General features: G+C 47.5%; 1 protein-coding gene across 1 annotated transcript in view; it reads right to left on the bottom strand.

The window, feature by feature from the left end:
• Nucleotides 1-19,255, bottom strand: part of NOL6 (nucleolar protein 6) — a 530,178-nt gene that overhangs the window by 406,287 nt on the left and 104,636 nt on the right. The window contains exons 9-10 of the mRNA XM_085628873.1: nt 16,419-16,477; nt 7,996-8,097 (exon numbers count right to left, since the gene is read on the bottom strand). Of these exons, the coding sequence (XP_085484999.1) occupies nt 7,996-8,097; nt 16,419-16,477 (161 nt within the window). The remainder of the gene's footprint in view (nt 1-7,995; nt 8,098-16,418; nt 16,478-19,255) is intronic.

The raw sequence follows: 19,255 nt of genomic DNA, 5'->3' as shown, positions 1-19,255 counted from the left end.
CACAAACACTCACACAAACACTCACACAAACACTCACACAAACACTCACACAAACACTCACACAAACACTCACACAAACACTCACACAAACACTCACACAAACACTCACACAAACACTCACACAAACACTCACACAAACACTCACACAAACACTCACACAAACACTCACACAAACACTCACACAAACACTCACACAAACACTCACACAAACACTCACACAAACACTCACACAAACACACACACTCACTAACACACACTCACTAACACACACTCACTAACACACACTCACTAACACACACTCACTAACACACACTCACTAACACACACTCACTAACACACACTCACTAACACACACTCACTAACACACACTCACTAACACACACTCACTAACACACACTCACTAACACACACTCACTAACACACACTCACTAACACACACTCACTAACACACACTCACTAACACACACACTAACACTAACACACTAACACTAACACACTAACACTAACACACTAACACTAACACACTAACACACACACTAACACACACACTAACACACACACTAACACACACACTAACACTAACACACACACACACCTGGATTCCCCCGGCAGGCTGTAAGCTGCATTGTCCCAGGCTCACTTGCTGATGGGGTGCAGCCATGTGACTGTCTGGGTTTGTCGGAGATCAGCTCGCAGGCAGTACCCTGGACTTACCCTGCCTCCCCAGCTGCCTGTGAGATGCATTTATCCAGCCTAAGTGGCCGCCTGTTAGCTCATTCCTTCAGCCTCCTCAGGCAGCCTCAGAGCTACAATTGCACAGAGTCCTAGTGCAGTTGGTGGTCTGACTCTCCAGGAAGCTGTATCCCTTACATCCTCACCCAGTACTCCGGAATTCTTATTCCCCGAGTCTGCAGGGGCAGCTCGTGAGCTGCATGCCTTCTAGCACCCCAAGCTATGCTATGCCACATTCTCCAAGCTCACTGGACAACTTGTACTCTGAACCTCAGAATCCATAGGCAGCCTGTGAGCGGTCTCCCTCCAGCCTTCTCCAGCAGCCTGTGAACTACAGTCCCAAGCCTACCATAGTAGCCTGTGAGGTGCAGTCCCCTGCTTTTCATGGCAGCATGCAGAGTCATTGCCCAAATCTGCAAGGACGTCAGAGCAATGTCTTTTGCAAGTCATTCCCAGCAGCAGTGGAAATGCATACCCCTAGGTTTCCCCAAGCAGCACTTTAGTTGCATTCTCCAGCCTGGTCAGAACTAACAAGCTGCACCCAGACGTCTCTGCTAGAACCACAGAACCATATTCACCAAGACATCCAGCAAGAAGCACACCAAGCCACTTCAGAAAAGTCAACCCTTCATTCACACGTCCTACACCATACCAAAGTCTACCTTGGCTCCTCATGAACTGCATCCCACACAGCCAAACCATCAAACCATGGATCTGCATTTCTGTGTACCCTACAGCTTACTGGTTCATGTCCCATGCTGGGCAGAGCCAATCAACTCAGGGTTTCACCACTCCAAGATTTATGGACGAGTGTTGAATTTGTGAGGTCCAGGGTGGAATAGAATGGCAAGGCTATGGAATAGAGTGCTGTATATGTATCAATGCATGTTGTGATGCAAACATCAGATGTATGGAGCATTGATGCTGGGGTAACTTGTGCATCCATTTGTGCTGTGTTGCTGAAGCTTGAATCTCATACTTGAGGGTGGATGCTATGGTGGAAAGTCGTGCCATGTATACATGAGTAATACGGATTTTTGGCCAATAACTGTGGACAGTAAATTCCATGATTTATGAGCATCTCAGTTTTGGCAATGACTAGAAAATACATAGCAATGGACTGGTTTTCCAGGAATCAGACGATTCCGGTGACAATTGGAGTTACGTTCTTCCAATGGTTGAGTCGAGAAGTTGTTAATCCAGATCAGATGATTTGTGGTAGATTGCTTAGAATCATAGCCGTATAAAACAATGGAAGTGGTGATGACACCTAGAGGTTACACAGCTTGGCATATCCATCCCTGCAGTGAATCGGGTCCTGTCGAGGACCACGCTGCTGGGCACTACTACTGGGATGTTTTGGTAATGCTCACCAATGCTCACTGCTGCGCACTGAGAGGTCGCTCCCCTAGTCTCTCCTGAGAGACCTGGTATCGTTTGTTGCCTGCATTTCAAATTGCTTTCTTCGTGTGTTGCCTGCACTGTTGTTGTTTATATTGTAGCGCTTCGCCTCGCGCCCACGTGTTGCCTGCCTCTGTTGCTGCTAGCGCTTTGCATCGCCTCCACTGCCTTGACTTGTTATTAATATTCAGAGCGAGTTTACCCCCGGCGCTGTGCTCTGCCCTCCCCTCCGCTGCCATTTTGTTTATGTTGTTGTCCTCGTCAGCCCGCCCCGCCTCCCAGCTGAGACGCCCTCGCCCCTCCCCCTCCACTATCCATATATGACAGGAGTTCCCGCGCGCAGCGTTTACGCGCAGTGACCGCGCCCCAGCCGCGCCGAAGGTGCGCCAAAGGTAAGCCCGTCTACGCCCGTCCGCGCCTGGACCGCGCCCAGCGCCAGACCCCCTGGCCCCCGTCCCTCCCAGCCCCCCCGCATTACCTACGATGCCGCCACCCTCCTAGCCCTTAACCCCGGTCGAGCCCCCAACTGCGTCCAAGCCGCCCCTGGACAAACCCATGGACCTTTCTCCTGCTTCTCCTGCAAATTCAGCGGCACCGACAACATCTCCGCTATGACCACACCACAGACTCCCGACCCCAACCACCTACAATGCATCCTTCTCAACACCCGATGGGTCCACAGGCACGCCATTGACCTATGGAATCTACTAGACACCATTTCTCCGGACATCGCCTTCCTTACGGAAACATGGATGAATGCTTCCTCCGCACCAGACATCAACATTGCCATCCCTGAAGACTATAAGATCACTCGCAAAGACCGTACCAGCCACACAGGAGGAGGAATCGCCATCGTCCATAAGAAATCTATCCGCATCTCAACCAGCTCTGACACCAACCTCGCTAACTCCGAACACCTTCACTTCCAGATCCACATCGACCCCAAAACTACACTCAGAGGCACCCTCCTCTACAGACCACCAGGACCCCGCGCAAAATTCAGTGAAGACATCACGGACTTCATCACCCCACACGCGCTCCCCTCCAAAGACTACATCCTTCTGGGAGACCTCAACTTTCACCTTGAAAAGATCAACGACCGCAACACCGCCACCCTCGTGGACAACCTCGCCAACCTCGGACTTAAACAACTAGTCACTTCCCCTACCCACATCGCAGGTCACACACTCGACCCCATCTTCACATCCAGCAATCATGTCTCCTTCAGCCACACCACGGATCTCCTCTGGACTGACCACAGCTGCGTTCACTTGACCTACAACAAACCAAAACCCAGCATCCACCTCCAACCTACCCTGCAAAGAAACTGGAACAAAATCACCACGGACCAAATCTCCGCATCGCTACTCCGAAACACCCCAGCCCTCTCTTCTAACGCTAACGAAGCCGCCGCCAACCTCACCCTATGGTTATCCAACACCGCCGACACCTTAGCACCACTGAAAAAACGTCAAAACAAACCTGGCAGCAAGAAGGCCTCATGGTTCAACGATGATCTCAAGAAGTCCAAGAAACTCTACCGCTCCCTTGAAAAGGCCTGGAAAAAAGACCCAACCACTAGCACCAAGGACGCCTTCAAAAACGCCACCCGCACTCACCACCAACTAATCCGAAAAGCCAAGAAAACAGCATTCAAGGATCGACTTGACAACAACGCCCACAACAGCAAGGAACTTTTCAACATCGTCAAGGAATTTTCCAATCCCTCGGCCAACTCCAACGACATCACCCCCTCTCAAACCCTCTGCGACTCCCTAGCCTCATTTTTCCACAACAAGATTGCTGACATCCACAACAGCTTTGACAACCAACCCGGAAACCAACCCACCCTACCATTTGCTGATCATCTTCCCCCCGTGAACACCCTTAACGACTGGAACCCAATCTCCACTGAGGACACCACCTGCCTGATGAACTCCATCCACTCAGGATCCCCCACAGACCCATGTCCTCACCACATCTTCAACAAAGCAGACTCCGTCATAGCACCGCACCTCCGAGACGTCATCAACTGCTCCTTCAACTCCGCCACCTTCCCGGAAGACTGGAAACACGCTGAACTCACCGCCCTTCTGAAAAAACCCACAGCGGACCCCACCGAACTCAAAAATTACCGCCCCATCTCGCTTCTTCCATTCCCGGCCAAAGTCATCGAGAAAGCTGTCAACAACCAGCTCGCCGCCTTCCTCGAAGCCAACAAATCCCTCGACCCCTCACAATCTGGCTTCCGAGCAAAACACAGCACTGAGACCGCCCTCATCGCAGCAACAGACGACATTCGAACTCTACTGGACAATGGGGACACAGTCGCCCTCATCCTCCTTGACCTCTCTGCAGCATTCGACACAGTCTGCCACAGCACCCTTTTACAACGCCTCAATAACATCGGAATCCAAGGAAAAGCACTTGAATGGATCACCTCGTTCCTCACCGGAAGAACCCAGAGAGTCCGCCTTCCACCATTCAAGTCCGAGGCCTCTGAAGTCATCTGCGGCGTACCACAAGGATCCTCACTCAGTCCCACCCTCTTCAACGTATACATGAGCCCCCTCGCGGCCATCGCACGCCAACACAACCTCAACATCATCTCTTACGCGGATGACACTCAACTGATCCTTTCTCTCACCAATGACCCCAGCACCGCCAAAACCAACCTACACGAAGGAATGAAAGAAGTTGCCGAATGGACGAAACAAAGCCGTCTGAAACTGAACTCAGACAAAACAGAAGTCCTCATCTTAGGTACATCCCCCTCTGCATGGGACGACTCCTGGTGGCCGGAAGCCCTCGGAAAAGCACCCATCCCGACAGACCACGCACGGAACCTAGGCGTCATCCTGGATTCTTCACTCTCAATGAACAGACAAGTCAGCGCCGTATCCTCTTCCTGCTTCAACATTCTTCGCATGCTCAGAAAAACATTTCGCTGGATCCCCTCCGAAACAAGGAAAACAGTCACCCATGCTCTGGTCACGAGCCGACTGGACTACGGAAACACCCTCTACGCAGGTGCTACCGCAAAACTCCAGAAGAAACTCCAACGAATCCAAAACGCCTCAGCCAGGCTCATATTAGACATCCCACGCAACGAACACATCTCTGGTCACCTTAAGGACCTTCACTGGCTACCCGTCAATAAGAGGATCACTTTCCGACTGCTTACCCACGCACACAAATCACTCTACGACATCGGACCAGAATGCCTCAACTCACGACTGTCCTTCTACACCCCCTCCCGCCAACTACGTTCCTCCAGCCAAGCCCTCGCCACTGTACCTCGCATCAACAAGACCACCATGGGAGGCAGATCCTTTTCTTACCTAGCTGCTAGAACATGGAACTCACTCCCCGCTTACCTTCGCCTTACCCAGAACCACCTAGCATTCAGAAAGCAACTTAAAACGTGGATATTTGACAAGTAATCCTCCTCCCCTTCCTAAGCGCCTTGAAACCCTCTGGGTATGTAGTGCGCTGTATAAATTCTATGACTTGACTTGACTTGACTTGTAATCAAGCAGCACAATCAAGGTGTATTACAGTCTTAAAAGTTAATTGAGATCTGGGCATTTGGAGTGTAGAATATACCAATTTTTGACATCTCAGCCCCAGCACAGTGAAAACTGGTTGCAACTGGCGAGGGTTGCTCTCCAGATACAGCATTTGCGTAATGCGATGCTTCTCCCAGCCGGCATAATTGAGGTTATCTCCACAATGGAGCACGTATAACATGAGAACAATGAACTTTGAAGTTTCTGCACCTGGCAGCCATCAGGCTCTCTGAAGTACTAGTCAGTTCAGACAAAAGGGCAGGCCTGACCTAGAAATCTCATCACCTTGTACAACATGTGCAGTTCCACCATTCACCCCCTACTACCTACCAAATGGCAGCACTCGAAAAGCAGTAACCAACAGAATTTGTCAAACAAGGTTCTCATTGAATTTTTAAAGGCAGCCCTGCCTCCATTAACTCAGTGTCTGGGTCTCCATGCTCCGATCTCAGGACTGTTGATGACGCACAATCTGGGCTGTTCCCTCAAACTCCTCAGGCAGAGATTGTGTTGCATCACCACAGACACCCAGGTAACCCGGGAGCTGCATTTCCCCAGCCTCCACAGGTAGTGTGCAAGCTGCATTTTTCTAGCACCCTCCCACCCCCATCTCCACCCCCCCCCCCCACACACACACAGTCAGGCCATGAGCTGGATTCCCCCAGCTTCCCCAGGCAGCCTGTAAGCTGCATAGTCCCAGGCTCACTTGCTGATGGGGTGCAGCCATGTGACTGTCTGGGTTTGTCGGAGATCAGCTCGCAGGCTGGATAAATGCCTCCCAGGCTGCCTGCGAGATGCATTTATCCAGCCTAAGTGGCAGCCTGTTACCTCTTTCCTTCAGCCTCCTGAGGCAGCCTCAGAGCTACAATTGCACAGAGTCCTAGTGCAGTTGGCGGTCTGACTCCCCAGGAAGCTTTATCCCTTACATCTCAGCCCCAGCACAGTGAAAACTGGTTGCAACAGGCGAGGGTTTCTCTCCAGATACAACATGTGCAGTTCCACCATTCACCCCCTACTACCTACCAAATGGCAGCACTCGTAAAGCAATAACCAACAGAATTTGGCAAACAAGGTTCTCATTGAATTTTTAAAGGCAGCCCTGTCTCCATTAATTCAGTGTCTGGGTCTCCATGCGCCGATCTCAGGACTGTTGATGCACAGTCTGGAAGGCTGTTCCCATTCTCAATATTGTGCCATGCTACACCAGCAGCATCCAAAACAGATCCAATTGGTTTAATTACTCAGATTCATACACACAGAAAGTCCTACTATAATACATGACTCGGACACAAACTACATACACACTTTCCACAAACATAGGATGTCAGCGTACTAATTTGTGGGTTTTACATAACTGCAGAACTTTACAAATCTCCTTAATTGTATTTATTTATTGCATTTTTTCAGCTTGCCTATTGCTGTTTACGTAGATCACAACATCTTTTTCGTTTGAACAAATTCAAGCAACCAAATACTACTTAACCTCTTTTAAACTATCGATTCTTACCACCAATTGTCTGCATGAACTCACGTAGCCCCAACTAATGATCGCACCTTATTTCTATTCAACTAATGTACACACACACAAACTTAAGTAAATGCATGGAACGATGTTCTTAAGCACACAAGACTAAATCATAAAAACCAATAATAATCAATAATCACTGGATTAACCACAAACCTCGGGTTCCAGAGTAGAGTACTCCCCTTAAAGCGCTTCAACACCTCATCTGAGGTAGAAAGCACTAAGTAAATCCAATTATCATAGAAAATGAGTGTAAACAGAAACAGCTTTCTAAAATATCATGCATTATACACTGAATAATCCAGAAAATTATCCTCCCACAATTAGCATTTATCAACTGTGAATTACAAAGCATTGAGGGGAAAAGCTGCACCTTAGCAGCAGAAGAGCCGGATAAACAGAAGCTCTTGGCTCACAATCCCCACCTTGTGCTGCAGCCGCTTTGCCACTACAGCTATATATCAAACTAGGGGACGAGATGACAAGACAATGATAACATTCGTTAGGAGCGTAATCACTAGTTGAAACATATTGTACTTTTCCAGAATTTCATCACATGCTGGGCTGCTGCAAGAAACCAGTTATTTTCCAACAATAAATCCAGTAGGGATCAAACGAGTACAGAACCAGGTGCCCTTCCTTTGGGTGGGTAGCAGGGGAGGATTAAATGGCACAGGATTGGAATGTTCAGTTTTAAGTATGAGAGCAACACCTTGTAGGACACGGTACAGTGTGGGAGTGAAGGAGCTTGTATCAACTGCTAAGTACCTGTTTGTATTTGCTCTCGGTCATGTCAGCGCACAGGTTCACAAATCCAGACGGGTCAACGAAGACAACTTCAAATGCCTGATGGAAATCGGCCAGTGCAGGCTGGAAGAAAAGAAATAAACTCTCAGAAGTCTCCAAACATTTTTATGTTAAACCAGCTGTTCAGTGGCTTCAGAACCATCTTATTTCCTTTGGTTCACAGCAGGGGGTTTCAAAAAGGCAGCTTCCTAAATGAGAATTTACACTTGGAAATTAACTTTTTTTTAAATGTTTTTTTTTTTTTTTTTTAAAGCAGGTCACCAAGGCAAAAAATTCCATGTAAATTTGGATTTAGTGGTACATTGTGGTTTTCCTAGGAGGGAATGTCTGCCTGTGGCTGTAGACACATTTTAGGCAGGCACAAGCTGTAGGAAAGTGCCCCTTTTTACATGGTTACACCTCCTCCCCAACACACACACTTTTTGCCTCACATCCAATGCATTTTGATTTGATGTGCCCTCGGTCCCTGTCAATCAGGTTCCCAGGGCCTGTGTTCTTTCCCAAAACTGTACCTTTGTACCAAGAGCACTGTGACCAGGGAAGACCTCTAAGGGCAGCAGCACTTATTGTGCCACCCTTAGGGACCTTGCACCCTAACACTCACACATTGCAATTGCAGGCTGCGTGTTTTGTTGCAGAGAAAAGTGAAGAGTCGACATGGCACACATTCGTGTGTGCCATGCCTACAACCCACTGCCTGGGGCCTAGGTAAGTCACCCCTCTAGCAGGGTGCACTAGCCCCCAGGTGAGGGTACAGTTGCATGACCACTCTACCCCTACAGTCCATCCTTAGACATTGTAAGTGTAGTAAAGCCATAAAGAGTATATGGTCTGGGAGTTGGTCATTACGAACTCCACAACTTCATAATGGCTTCACTGAAACCTGGGAAATTTGGTAGCAAACCTCTCAGAACATTAAACCCACACTAATGCCAGTGTGGGATTTAATGTAAAATGCACTCAGAGGGCATCTAAGAGATGCCCCCTGAAAATCGACCAGCCCTCGTGTGGTTCCTGAATGACTGCCTGCCATTTACCACCACCAGACAGATTTCTGGGCCCCTGGGTCGAGATACTCCGCTCTCTGGGTCTAGAAACAAAGCCCATCCTGGGCAGAGGTGTCATGCCTCCTCCCCCAGGATGAGCTGAGTCCATAAAAGAGGAAGCTGCAAAGGCCTGAAACGTTTGTAAGCTGTGCCTGCCTCTTGCTGCCCCCAGCAACTGGCTCTCACACGTTCTCGCCCCCACTTCGGGCAGGAGTATCGGCAGGAAAAACCAAGTTAGGAGAAGTGTACCCACCTTTGCCAACTCCACCTTTCAGGTGGGGGAGGCAAGGTGAAGCAAACTTCTCAGTCCCCTCCATCTTGAGGACGAGTGGACCCAGCCAATTTAGGGAGAGGCTCATGCCCCCCTCCCACTGAAGGGTGGCATAATAGGGGGTGTACCAACCCCAGGGAAGGGACCCATTGGTCCCGACCTGCACACCACTGTAAACACCCCTACATTTAGTATTATGGGGCAACCCTGAACCTTGCCTCCTCAGATTCGAAAAAGAAAGAAGGACCGAAGAGCCGTGCTGACCCAGGAAGAAGAGGACACCAATTACCCTAGGCCTACCAGCCTATCCCAACTCTGACCCGACTACAGCAGAAACCTCGGATTGTCCAGCAGCCCCCAGAGCTAGGAGGACCTGCCTTGCACTCAACTTACAGACTGCCTCCTGTGGGCACAGGATTTGCTCAACAAGGACTTCCAACACACAACTCGGACCCAGGCAGCTCTGTGGTTCTGCACCACTCGGAACCCGACGCCCACGGGCGGAGTTGGAGTGGCCCAACACCACAAAGAGGTATCCCCAGTGATCCTGACCTGGGATCTGGTGATTCTCGACCTACCTCGAGCTTCAGCGGACTCCTGCAGCCTCAACCTGAAGAGTCTCCGCGACTGAGACTGGAGCTGGTAAGACGACAATGCCAAAAGACATCCCTGCACCAGACGATCACGGCCTTGGTTGACCCAACCATCTGTGTCCAGACATCCCCCAAGAACCCAACTTGCATCTCTAGTTGGTGGTCGCCTCCAGGAACTCTCCCTGACTGAGCCTGCAGCATCTATTCCAAACCGAAGTTCTCCACTGCAATCCACAGGGCTCCCCACGTCTCCTTGGCACTTTGCATCCGGCCGCCTTTGTGCCGCTGGTGGTGCAACTCTTGTGCTGATAGTTGGCCCCTGCAGTGCTGATCCTAACCCTAGGAGCTTTGCTCCCAGAACCGAGTGGCCTGCTTGTAAGCAGTCCCTGCACGAAGGCCCCCTTTGGCTAACACTGGGCTCCAGTACTCTGCACCCAGCCGCCCCAGTGTCGCTTGATGGTGCAATTTGAGTGCCTAACTTGACCTTGGGGAAACTTGGTACTAACCCCCAAAAGCCATACCAAGTCGTGTACTTACCTGTAAACCATTAACACTCTTTTTCCCATAGGAACCAATGTTACGAGTTTTCTATTCCTAAAAGTTTCTGTGTTAACCTGTGTTTTGTATGGGAGAGAGTAACTGTATATGATCGCATTGTAGGATCCACGGTGTGATATCTAGGCATATCACCCCAAGTAGTTGATGTAATTCAAAAGTAATTTATATTTATTTGAAAGTTTTATATAGCGCGAACATGACCACCGAGGGTATCAGAGCGCTTCACAAATTGTGCAGTAGGACGAGTACATGCAAACACAAATAATCAACATAAGAACAAGTACATAGACTTGGAATGTCCAACATTCTCAAGAGCCTAGCATCTAGGACACAAAACAGCGTTGAATGGCCCGGGAGTCAAGTGGGGAAGGAAGACTGAGGCAGATATTTCTACATCAAGAGCTCTTTAACTTCTGATTTGAAGAGGGCAGAAGAAGGGATCACCCAGACTTTGGGGGGAAGAGAGTTCCAGATCCTTGGCGCCAAACCTGAAAATGTTCCATTATAGGGTTTTTTTTCTTGAATTTTTGTGGTTTGAGTAAGAGGGTGCTGGCACTTCTGGAGGATCTTAAACCACAAGAGAGCTCCAGTTTCTGAGCGCGGTACATCAGGGTCTGGAGGTGGATGGCTTTGTGTGTCATGCATGCCATTTTCAGCTGCATCCGAGCTTCATAAGATAGCCATTTCAGAACTAGCAGGTTCGGAAAGATGTGGTTGAATTTGTTTGTGCCCGTTACGAGCCTGGTCGCAGCATTGAAGGTCACCGTAAGGGGAGCCGTTTTCACTCTGGGCAGGCCACACAGCGTAGCACTGCCATAGTCCAGCTTTGCGATCACCAATGCTTGCACTGCAACCTTTAGGTCATGAACAGGGAGATATGGTTTGAGCTTCCTAAGGATGCTGAGTTGGAAGTTCACACCTTTGATGAGGGAACTGATGTGTATTTGCATGTTCAGACTCTTGTCTAGTACAATACCAAGCGAGGATGCCGAGTCCAAGAGGTGAGGTCTGCAGTTAAGAGCCGTAAGCGGATTCAACCATTGTTCAATGGCCGGTGATTGCTCATGGGGTGAGATAAGGAGGAATTTTGTTTTTAGAGCATTTAGTTTCAGGTGGTTATGTGTCAGCCAGCTTTGCGTTTCCAGTAGGACGGAGTTGAGGGACTGAATGTCCTCAGGGGAGGCGATCTTCAGGTATAATTGAGTATCGTCCGCATACATGTGATAGTGAATGCTGGATGATTTCAGCATTTCTATTAGAGGCTCCATGAACAAGTTAAAGAGCGTGGGAGAGAGTGCTGAACCTTGGTGAACCCCCAGCGAAACCGGTGCAGGATGGGACAGGGATTGGTTCACCTTGAAGAGTTGGGATCTATTCAGGAGGAACGAAGAGAACCAATTAAGCACAGGCCCAGACAACCCCATCCTGTGTTCCAGGAGGTCAATTAGAGTATCATGTTTAACAGTGTCAAATGCTGACGAAAGGTCAAGGAGGTTCAGTAGGGATGACTCATTTTGGTCCAGCATTCTTAACGTGTCATCGACAATGTGCGTTAGGGCCGACTCTGTGCTATGGCCCGAGCGGAAACCAGATTGGCATTGGTCCAGGAGTTGGAAATGGTCGATATGGTTGCAGAGTTGGGCAAGCACACATTTCTCCAGGAGCTTTGCTAAGGTGGGGATGTTGGAGATTGGGCGGAAGTTATGAAGGTCCGAGGGATCCACAGTAGGTTTCTTAAAAATCGGAGTGACTTGACCACAATGTTAGTAGGGAGAATCTAACTTCCGGGAAGAGGTTCGATGGCAACGGGTCATGTAGTGGTTGAGTGGTTGGAAGGTTTCAGAGTCAACAGCATTTTGCGTATAGCGCATTCATCCACGGTTTGGAAGAGACACCAGGAGGCATTGTTTTTGGGGAGGTGTAGTTGCGCCAGGACCATGAAATCCCTACCAGGTGGGTATTGGGGGGTTGGTGGACTGATCGACAGGAAGTTACAGGCCGATCGTAGTTCAGTTTCAATCTTACTGGTCTTATCTGTGAAGAAAATTGCGAATTCTTTACAGTTGGGCAATGTCCCTTGACCCAGTGATGCGGAGTTCGGATGTCTTTTGGCTTGGGACTTGATGAGTTCGAACAGTTTTTTGGGATGTTTTTTTGCTTGGTCTAACTGAGTTCTGGGAAAGGTGGCCTACGAGTATCTGATGTGTTTACTATAGGTGCTTCTCAGGGATCTTAGGTGGTAGAGATGCTCAAGGGATGGATTGGACCGCCGCAGCCTTTCAGCAAGTCTTAGGTTTCTTCCTTCTGAATTAAGACTATCGGTAAACCATGGTTTGGAGAGTTTAGAGGAGATTCTTTTGAGCTGAAGTGAAGCGACTGAGACTAGAACATTCAGCATTGTGTGATTATAATGGGCCGTAAGGTCGTGTACATCCGACATTTTCGGTGGTGGGGACAGGATGTTATCACAGAGAGCAGTCAGATCATGCGGGTTGATGTTCCATAGGCATCTTTTCACCTGTTTTGGGTTCTTGGGCTGGGCTTTACTTGTTCATCCCAAATCCAGGATACGGAAGGTGATGCAATAGTGATCTGTCCAATCACACTGGAGGATAGAACCCAGGAGGATGGAGTTGGGCTTACCAATGACGAGATCTAAGGTAGCTCCTTTGATATGCGTGGGGCTGTCACAGATTTGGATTAGGTTGAGGTCAAGAAGGAAGGATTTAAGGCTATTCACCACCCCATTTTTTACATTATTCCAATGGAGGTTGAAATCTCCCAGGAAGATTTGGGAGCCATGGAAGTTTACGTTGGCTGAAATAATGTCCATGATCTGTTCTGTGAAGGGAAGGTTGATGCGAGGGGGGTGGTAAAATGTGTGCAGTTTGCAGGAGTGATCATTGCCCCCAGTCACTTCAATGCATAGGTATTCACAGGACGGCAGAAGGTCAGACTGTAATACCTTCACTGTAAGATTGCTCCGATGTAAACCTGCAATGCCTCCACCATGACCTGAGGATCTGTCCAACCTAATGATATCATAGTTGGGAGGTATTAAGAGGTCTAGGAAGCAGAGTCATTAAGTCTGGTTTCCGTCAGCATTACAAGGTCAAGATCCTGCGCCAGGGTGAGGTCGGCAATGTCCGCAGCGTGTTTAGCTGCCGATCTGCAATTTAGGAGCAAGCATTTGAGACTAATGATGGTGTCTGTTGGAGCGGGAAGCGTGGTGGTGACTCATTGTTCTCATTTAAGGTTCTGGTGTTAGGCCTAGATTCCCTTTAGGGATCCGTGGGGATGGATTCAATATGTTGCAAGTTTGCTATGGAGGGTGGGTGAGCTGGAACATAAGAATGTAGGAGAGAGTGAATATTTGTATAGGACGGGGAGGCTCTGCATCTGGGGGGGCGCGCAGGGTATGTAATTAAAACTGGTTTTAAAGCTTATACAAACCTGTAACGATTGCAAATCCATTCCCAATTGCATGTATGTGTAAAGGTTTACAATTGAAAGTACATTCTACCTACCTGTACCAAGTCCTGCTTGGTTATAGAAAATAAACATAAGTATACCTTTTTATACTTCCCCCAATTGATCTGGATTCTGTCTCCGAGTGTGTCTAATCAGTCCTTGATTGAGTGAATATAATAAATGCTTAACACACCCTCCTGATAAGCCTAACTGCTCGCCCACACTACCACAAACTGAGCTGTTAGCGATTATCTAATTTAGCCTCTGCTATACATCTGGGGATACCCTGGCTCTACGCACACTATACCGTACTTTGGTCTAGTATATACAGAGCCAGTTTCTTACACAAGCCCATTCTAGATCCGATCAGCGATTTACTCTCTTCTAGGGCTGGAGTACATTTGCTTCCAGCATGAGAATGCAGAGAGAAACACCCTCAAAATTGGTGGTACCGTAGACTGAGGTGTTCCTCCATACAGGAATGTATTTTCCCGGAGGATAAGCAAAATATAAAGTGCAAATGGCTGATTAAATTTCATTTGCACATTTCTCTATGCATGAATGTATAGCCATGAAAGTACTCCTGGGATTTGGAAAGGCATAGAAAAAAACAAAACAGTTTTAATCCTATAATTGTACATATTTGACTAGTCAGCATGGGGTTTTGTGAATAAAGCTATTTATGCTCACTTGTAGAAAGGCTATAGAAAAGACTGAGACTTTTCCCACTATTATCCTATTAATCTCTTGAAAAACATACATTTTTCTTAATTTCCTCACATATGCCACTCCAGCACGCTTCCTTTCATACTCCAGATTTCAGCCCTCCACCCACTGAGAAATAACTTTGCTCTTTCTATCTTCCGCCATCCCTTAACTTCAAGTTCCACCACCCCTTCCTCCCCATCAGAAAAAAACAACATCTCATTAAATTGTCCCCTGCACTATAGCTTTTAGATACATAACATTTTCGATCAGAACTTTAAAAATATATTTCAAAATTGCCAGCCTTAAGAGGAAATACAAAATAATGTGCACTATGGAGCTGCTATCAGGACATTTTCAAAGCATGTCCGAGATTTCCACAATGTTCTAAATGCCTCGGAAAAGAATGGAAAGGTGATCATAAATATAAAGGATGTATCAATATCTGGTATCTACCATTTCAAACAAATCACATTTCTTGGGACGAAACCCATTAAGGGCAACCTGATATGCTCTAAAGAGCTGAAGAAATGGCTTGCTTTCCAGTCAAAGCCATTGGAATAATAGCTCTTCTAATTAAACTTGTTATTTCAATGACATATCCGTCATGGAGGACATGTCACTAGCTGGCATGACATTCCTATAACAGCCTAATTCAATGGCATGAAGGACATGTGTTATCAAGCTACAGGCAATCGGGACTAAGGAGGATTGGACCATCTTCAATTACAAACTGTGCTACAGGAAGGCAATAATCTGCCTTTTGGAGGCTAGACAAGTAAACAGCCTGTATGAAAGCTCATAGATATGGTATTTGGCTATAGGGAAGGGTTTCCACAGGAGACCACCAAGTGGTTTTAAGTTGGTTCGTCTTTTGAAAGCCTCATTAGATGCCGCCAGATAAAAAAATCTTTTATCTTTGCAGAGGAAGACCAAATATACTCAGACATTTTTGTAAACCCACTGGAGTCTATTTTAGGCCAAATATTGGAATACCTTACTTCCAAATATCAGATTGGAAAATAAACTGAAGACACTTTCAGGAAGAAAAACTTAAAACCTGGTTATTCATCTACTTTAAAACCTTTTGTTGCAGTACATCCCTCAGTTGTATTTTCTCATTTCCAAGATGTACAATGGTCAGGCAGAAGCAGCAGTTTACAAATAGGATAACATAGCAGAAAATGACCATCAAAGAAAGAGATTTAAAGTATAAAAAAATAACCTTGAAATCAAACAGGACACTTTAAAGTAAGAGAAATGACTTGTAGAATCAGAATCACCACAGAACAGTCTGCAATGTTACAACATTGCAGGATAGTACATCTTTTAAAGGTTTGAGGCTTCAGAGGTATTTCAGAATCACCAAGGCAGTAGAAAGGGCATGCTATACTTTAGGAAATGAATGAATGAATGAAAAAAAAGGCCGTTCAGTTAATAAAAACTTACAACACATTACCATTAATAAAAAAATATATATATTTTTTACTTTTAAAAACACATTTAAAATAAGGGTTAGTCCCACAGCAAGAACACTCAATTCATCTAAATAAAATCTGTAAAAAACCTCCACGCAAAGTGCATTTATTGATGACACAATCCGCCTAATATTTCCTCCTACCTATGGTACCCCGTTACTAACTTTTAGGAAATTAATGATTCTATACTGCATAAGCTCAACTACCTCAGTCCTCCAGCAATTCCAGTCACCCACCCTTCAAAATCCAGCAGCGACCTTACCAGTGAAGCATCCGAAGACTTTGACAGGCTGATCCCATTGACAGTCAGATCAGTAGTAGCTGGGGGGTAAAAAAAGAAAAACACCAGCTTTACGGAATAAGAAAACAAACTAAAATTCTCTCTGTGCTGGTAGTTTCATGTTATATGGATGCAGTCTCTTGAGAATTGTAATAGACTCATTATTGCAAGCAATATGCCTGCGGGAGGTTATCTTTACTCTGGAAAGAAATCTGCAATTCAACTATTAATAACCATGAACAGATCATAAAAGGCAAATACACAGTAATAAAAAAAAAAAAAAAATTAAAACGGGTGTTAGCGTGAATGACCCATTCTGTAAAAAAAAAATAACTGGTTCGGAGTCATATACACCGAGTGACATTATGGAATATGGTACCATCTACATGAGTCCTGTATCTTTCACAGCTATTTTTATGTTATGGTATGTTATATGGAATTTATAACGTGCCTAGCTACTCAAGATAGTGCCCCGGCACGAGCCCAGTGGAAAGAAAACAAGAAAGAACAGGCGTTGGCATAGCCAATAGGTCGCGCCTTTGGGACCGTATAAGTGTTAAGCCATGTAACAGTTGATGTTGTTGCACCAAGGATATTATGCTGCATAACTAAATACTTATAAGGTCCCAAAGGCGAGACCTATTGGCTATGCTCCCAGTATGGGTGAAATGTGACTCCTAAGGCTTGTGGCCCTCATCGTCTTATGAAACATTTCCTACACATTGATTTACTCATTCATTGTCTCTGTATGTGTGTGTGATGTAAAGCGCTACAACACCCTACATTGGCATGAGGAGCACTATAAAAGAAATTAAATAAATGTGAGAGAGGATCTAAGGAGACATGAGGGGTACCATTGGAGGGTGGTAGAGAGGTAAGGCATGAAGAAGGATGTCACAGGGGCTGGAGGGGGTGAGGGGCAACAAAAATTATCATACTAGGCTCCACAAACACCAATTCCGACCCGTAACTTGCCCTCATTTCATCCCCACCTGCTGGATGTAGTATCCTGCATTCTCTACGTGTCCTTTAGTATGTTCTGCACACAGATCCCGGGTTCACTCCATGGCACTGGTTCTAGGGTAACTCTTGTTCTAAAGTACTTTAGTGTGTTAATCTCCCTACTGTAGAGATGTTTCCCCCTCTGGTGTCACCTGGGCATTGTAGTTGCTTTCAGAAGCTGAAATCCCTGAGTGCAATGTGCCAACTCCGCGGAGATGTAAATTCCTGATGGGTCCGGTAACTGTCTTTATATTATGAATTCTCTGGCTCGGTATTTACTCTGCCCAGTCATCAGCTTTGGCCTTGTCTCCAGCGGTGTTTGGGCTCTTGCACTATGCTCATCCCCCCCTTGCCCCTGTTTGTGGCGGAGCGCCAAGAATATCAATCTCTCTGCCGATGGCGCTGTGCCCAGAACCAAAGAAAGAACGAATATTCAAGGTGAGGTACAGCCCTCCGTACCCCCCTCTGCCTCCCCCTCAAGGCATGAGATCAGCGCCGAGGTAGGCCCAGGTGATTCCACCTCCGACGCCCTCTTTTGTGTTCTGGAGACGAAGAAGGAGCCCATCTGGGAAGAAGGGTGGGGGCTACTGAGGCTCGGGGGGGAAGCGCTGCCCCTTCCTGCCGTCATCAAGGGGAATGCAGACTCTAAATGTGGATTCGAAGCTGCATTCCCCGCTCCGGCCCGTTTCCTGTATTCAAGGGACAGGAAGGGATATGATGAGCTGGGGTCACACACGCCCTCTGGAGTACTGTGGCAGTGCGTGTTATAAACGAAGCTGTGCGCAGACCAGGGCAGAAGTTCACGCCGTCCCAGTGTCCGTGTTAAAATAGAACTGCCTAAGCGTGCACCTTCAACCACGACCTTACCTTATTTAGCTTCACTTGCACTCTGGGAGTTGTAGTCTGTTCCCCCAAGTGGCTGATTTACCTAAAAATGATCTTTAAGAAGTTCACCGCCAGGCCTTATGCAAAAACAAAAAGAAAAAAAAAAACACTAGACCTGCTACTCTGTTAAGGTGACCCGAACAGTGCAGAGGTCACACCGGGGTTATGATGTCATGCTGCGTGCGGTGCCCTGCTATGAACTTGATCCGGTCAACTTTCAGGACTCTGCAAAGGAAGTATGACATCAGAGGCGTGAGGAATTCTGCACCAGTGCGAGAGGTGCATTAATGTGCGGGCTACAGGAGGGAGGGGCTGGGAGCGCAGAACCACAGACCTTGTGTTACCTTCCATGAGCGGCCAGGCTTCGACCTTCTTTACAAGACACCCCTGTGACTGGCCAGGTGTGAGCGGTAAGAGAGACCAGCAGGAACAAGCGCAGAAAGACAACTGCGGCCCCGAAAGTTAAAGCAATGGGGGAGCGAGCAGAGGACATGTACAGCGTTTACCTTGTGGGAGCGATTAGCGGCAGGCGCGATAATTGCTAACAGATGGAGCCGCTGCTCGCTCCCGCAAGGCAAACGCCGCACATGCACGAGGGCCCATTAGAAACAGTGCAGAACATGCACGAGTTTCCACAAAAGCCCAGAGCGATTTCAAGAGGTCACTCCAATGCAGCGATTGCGCGCTGCCTAGGCGAGACCTAAAAAACAGGCTACATAAAAAGGAAGGTCTTCAGTCTCTTCCTAAAGATCTTAGGTTCCTGAAGGCGATGTAAGTCCAGTGGGAGATGGTTCCAGGCCACCGTTGCCATATACGAAAGGGAGCTGCCACCTACCCTTTTTCGGCCGAACCTCGGAGTACAGGCCATAAGCATTGTAGCAGAGCGTAGCCGCCAGGAAGGGACATAGAACCAGAAACGCTTTCTCAAACAC

This window comes from Triturus cristatus, chromosome 2_1 (genome assembly GCF_964204655.1).
Source record: "Triturus cristatus chromosome 2_1, aTriCri1.1, whole genome shotgun sequence".
NCBI classification, from domain to species: domain Eukaryota; kingdom Metazoa; phylum Chordata; class Amphibia; order Caudata; family Salamandridae; genus Triturus; species Triturus cristatus.
This window is presented reverse-complemented; position numbering and strand designations above follow the sequence as displayed.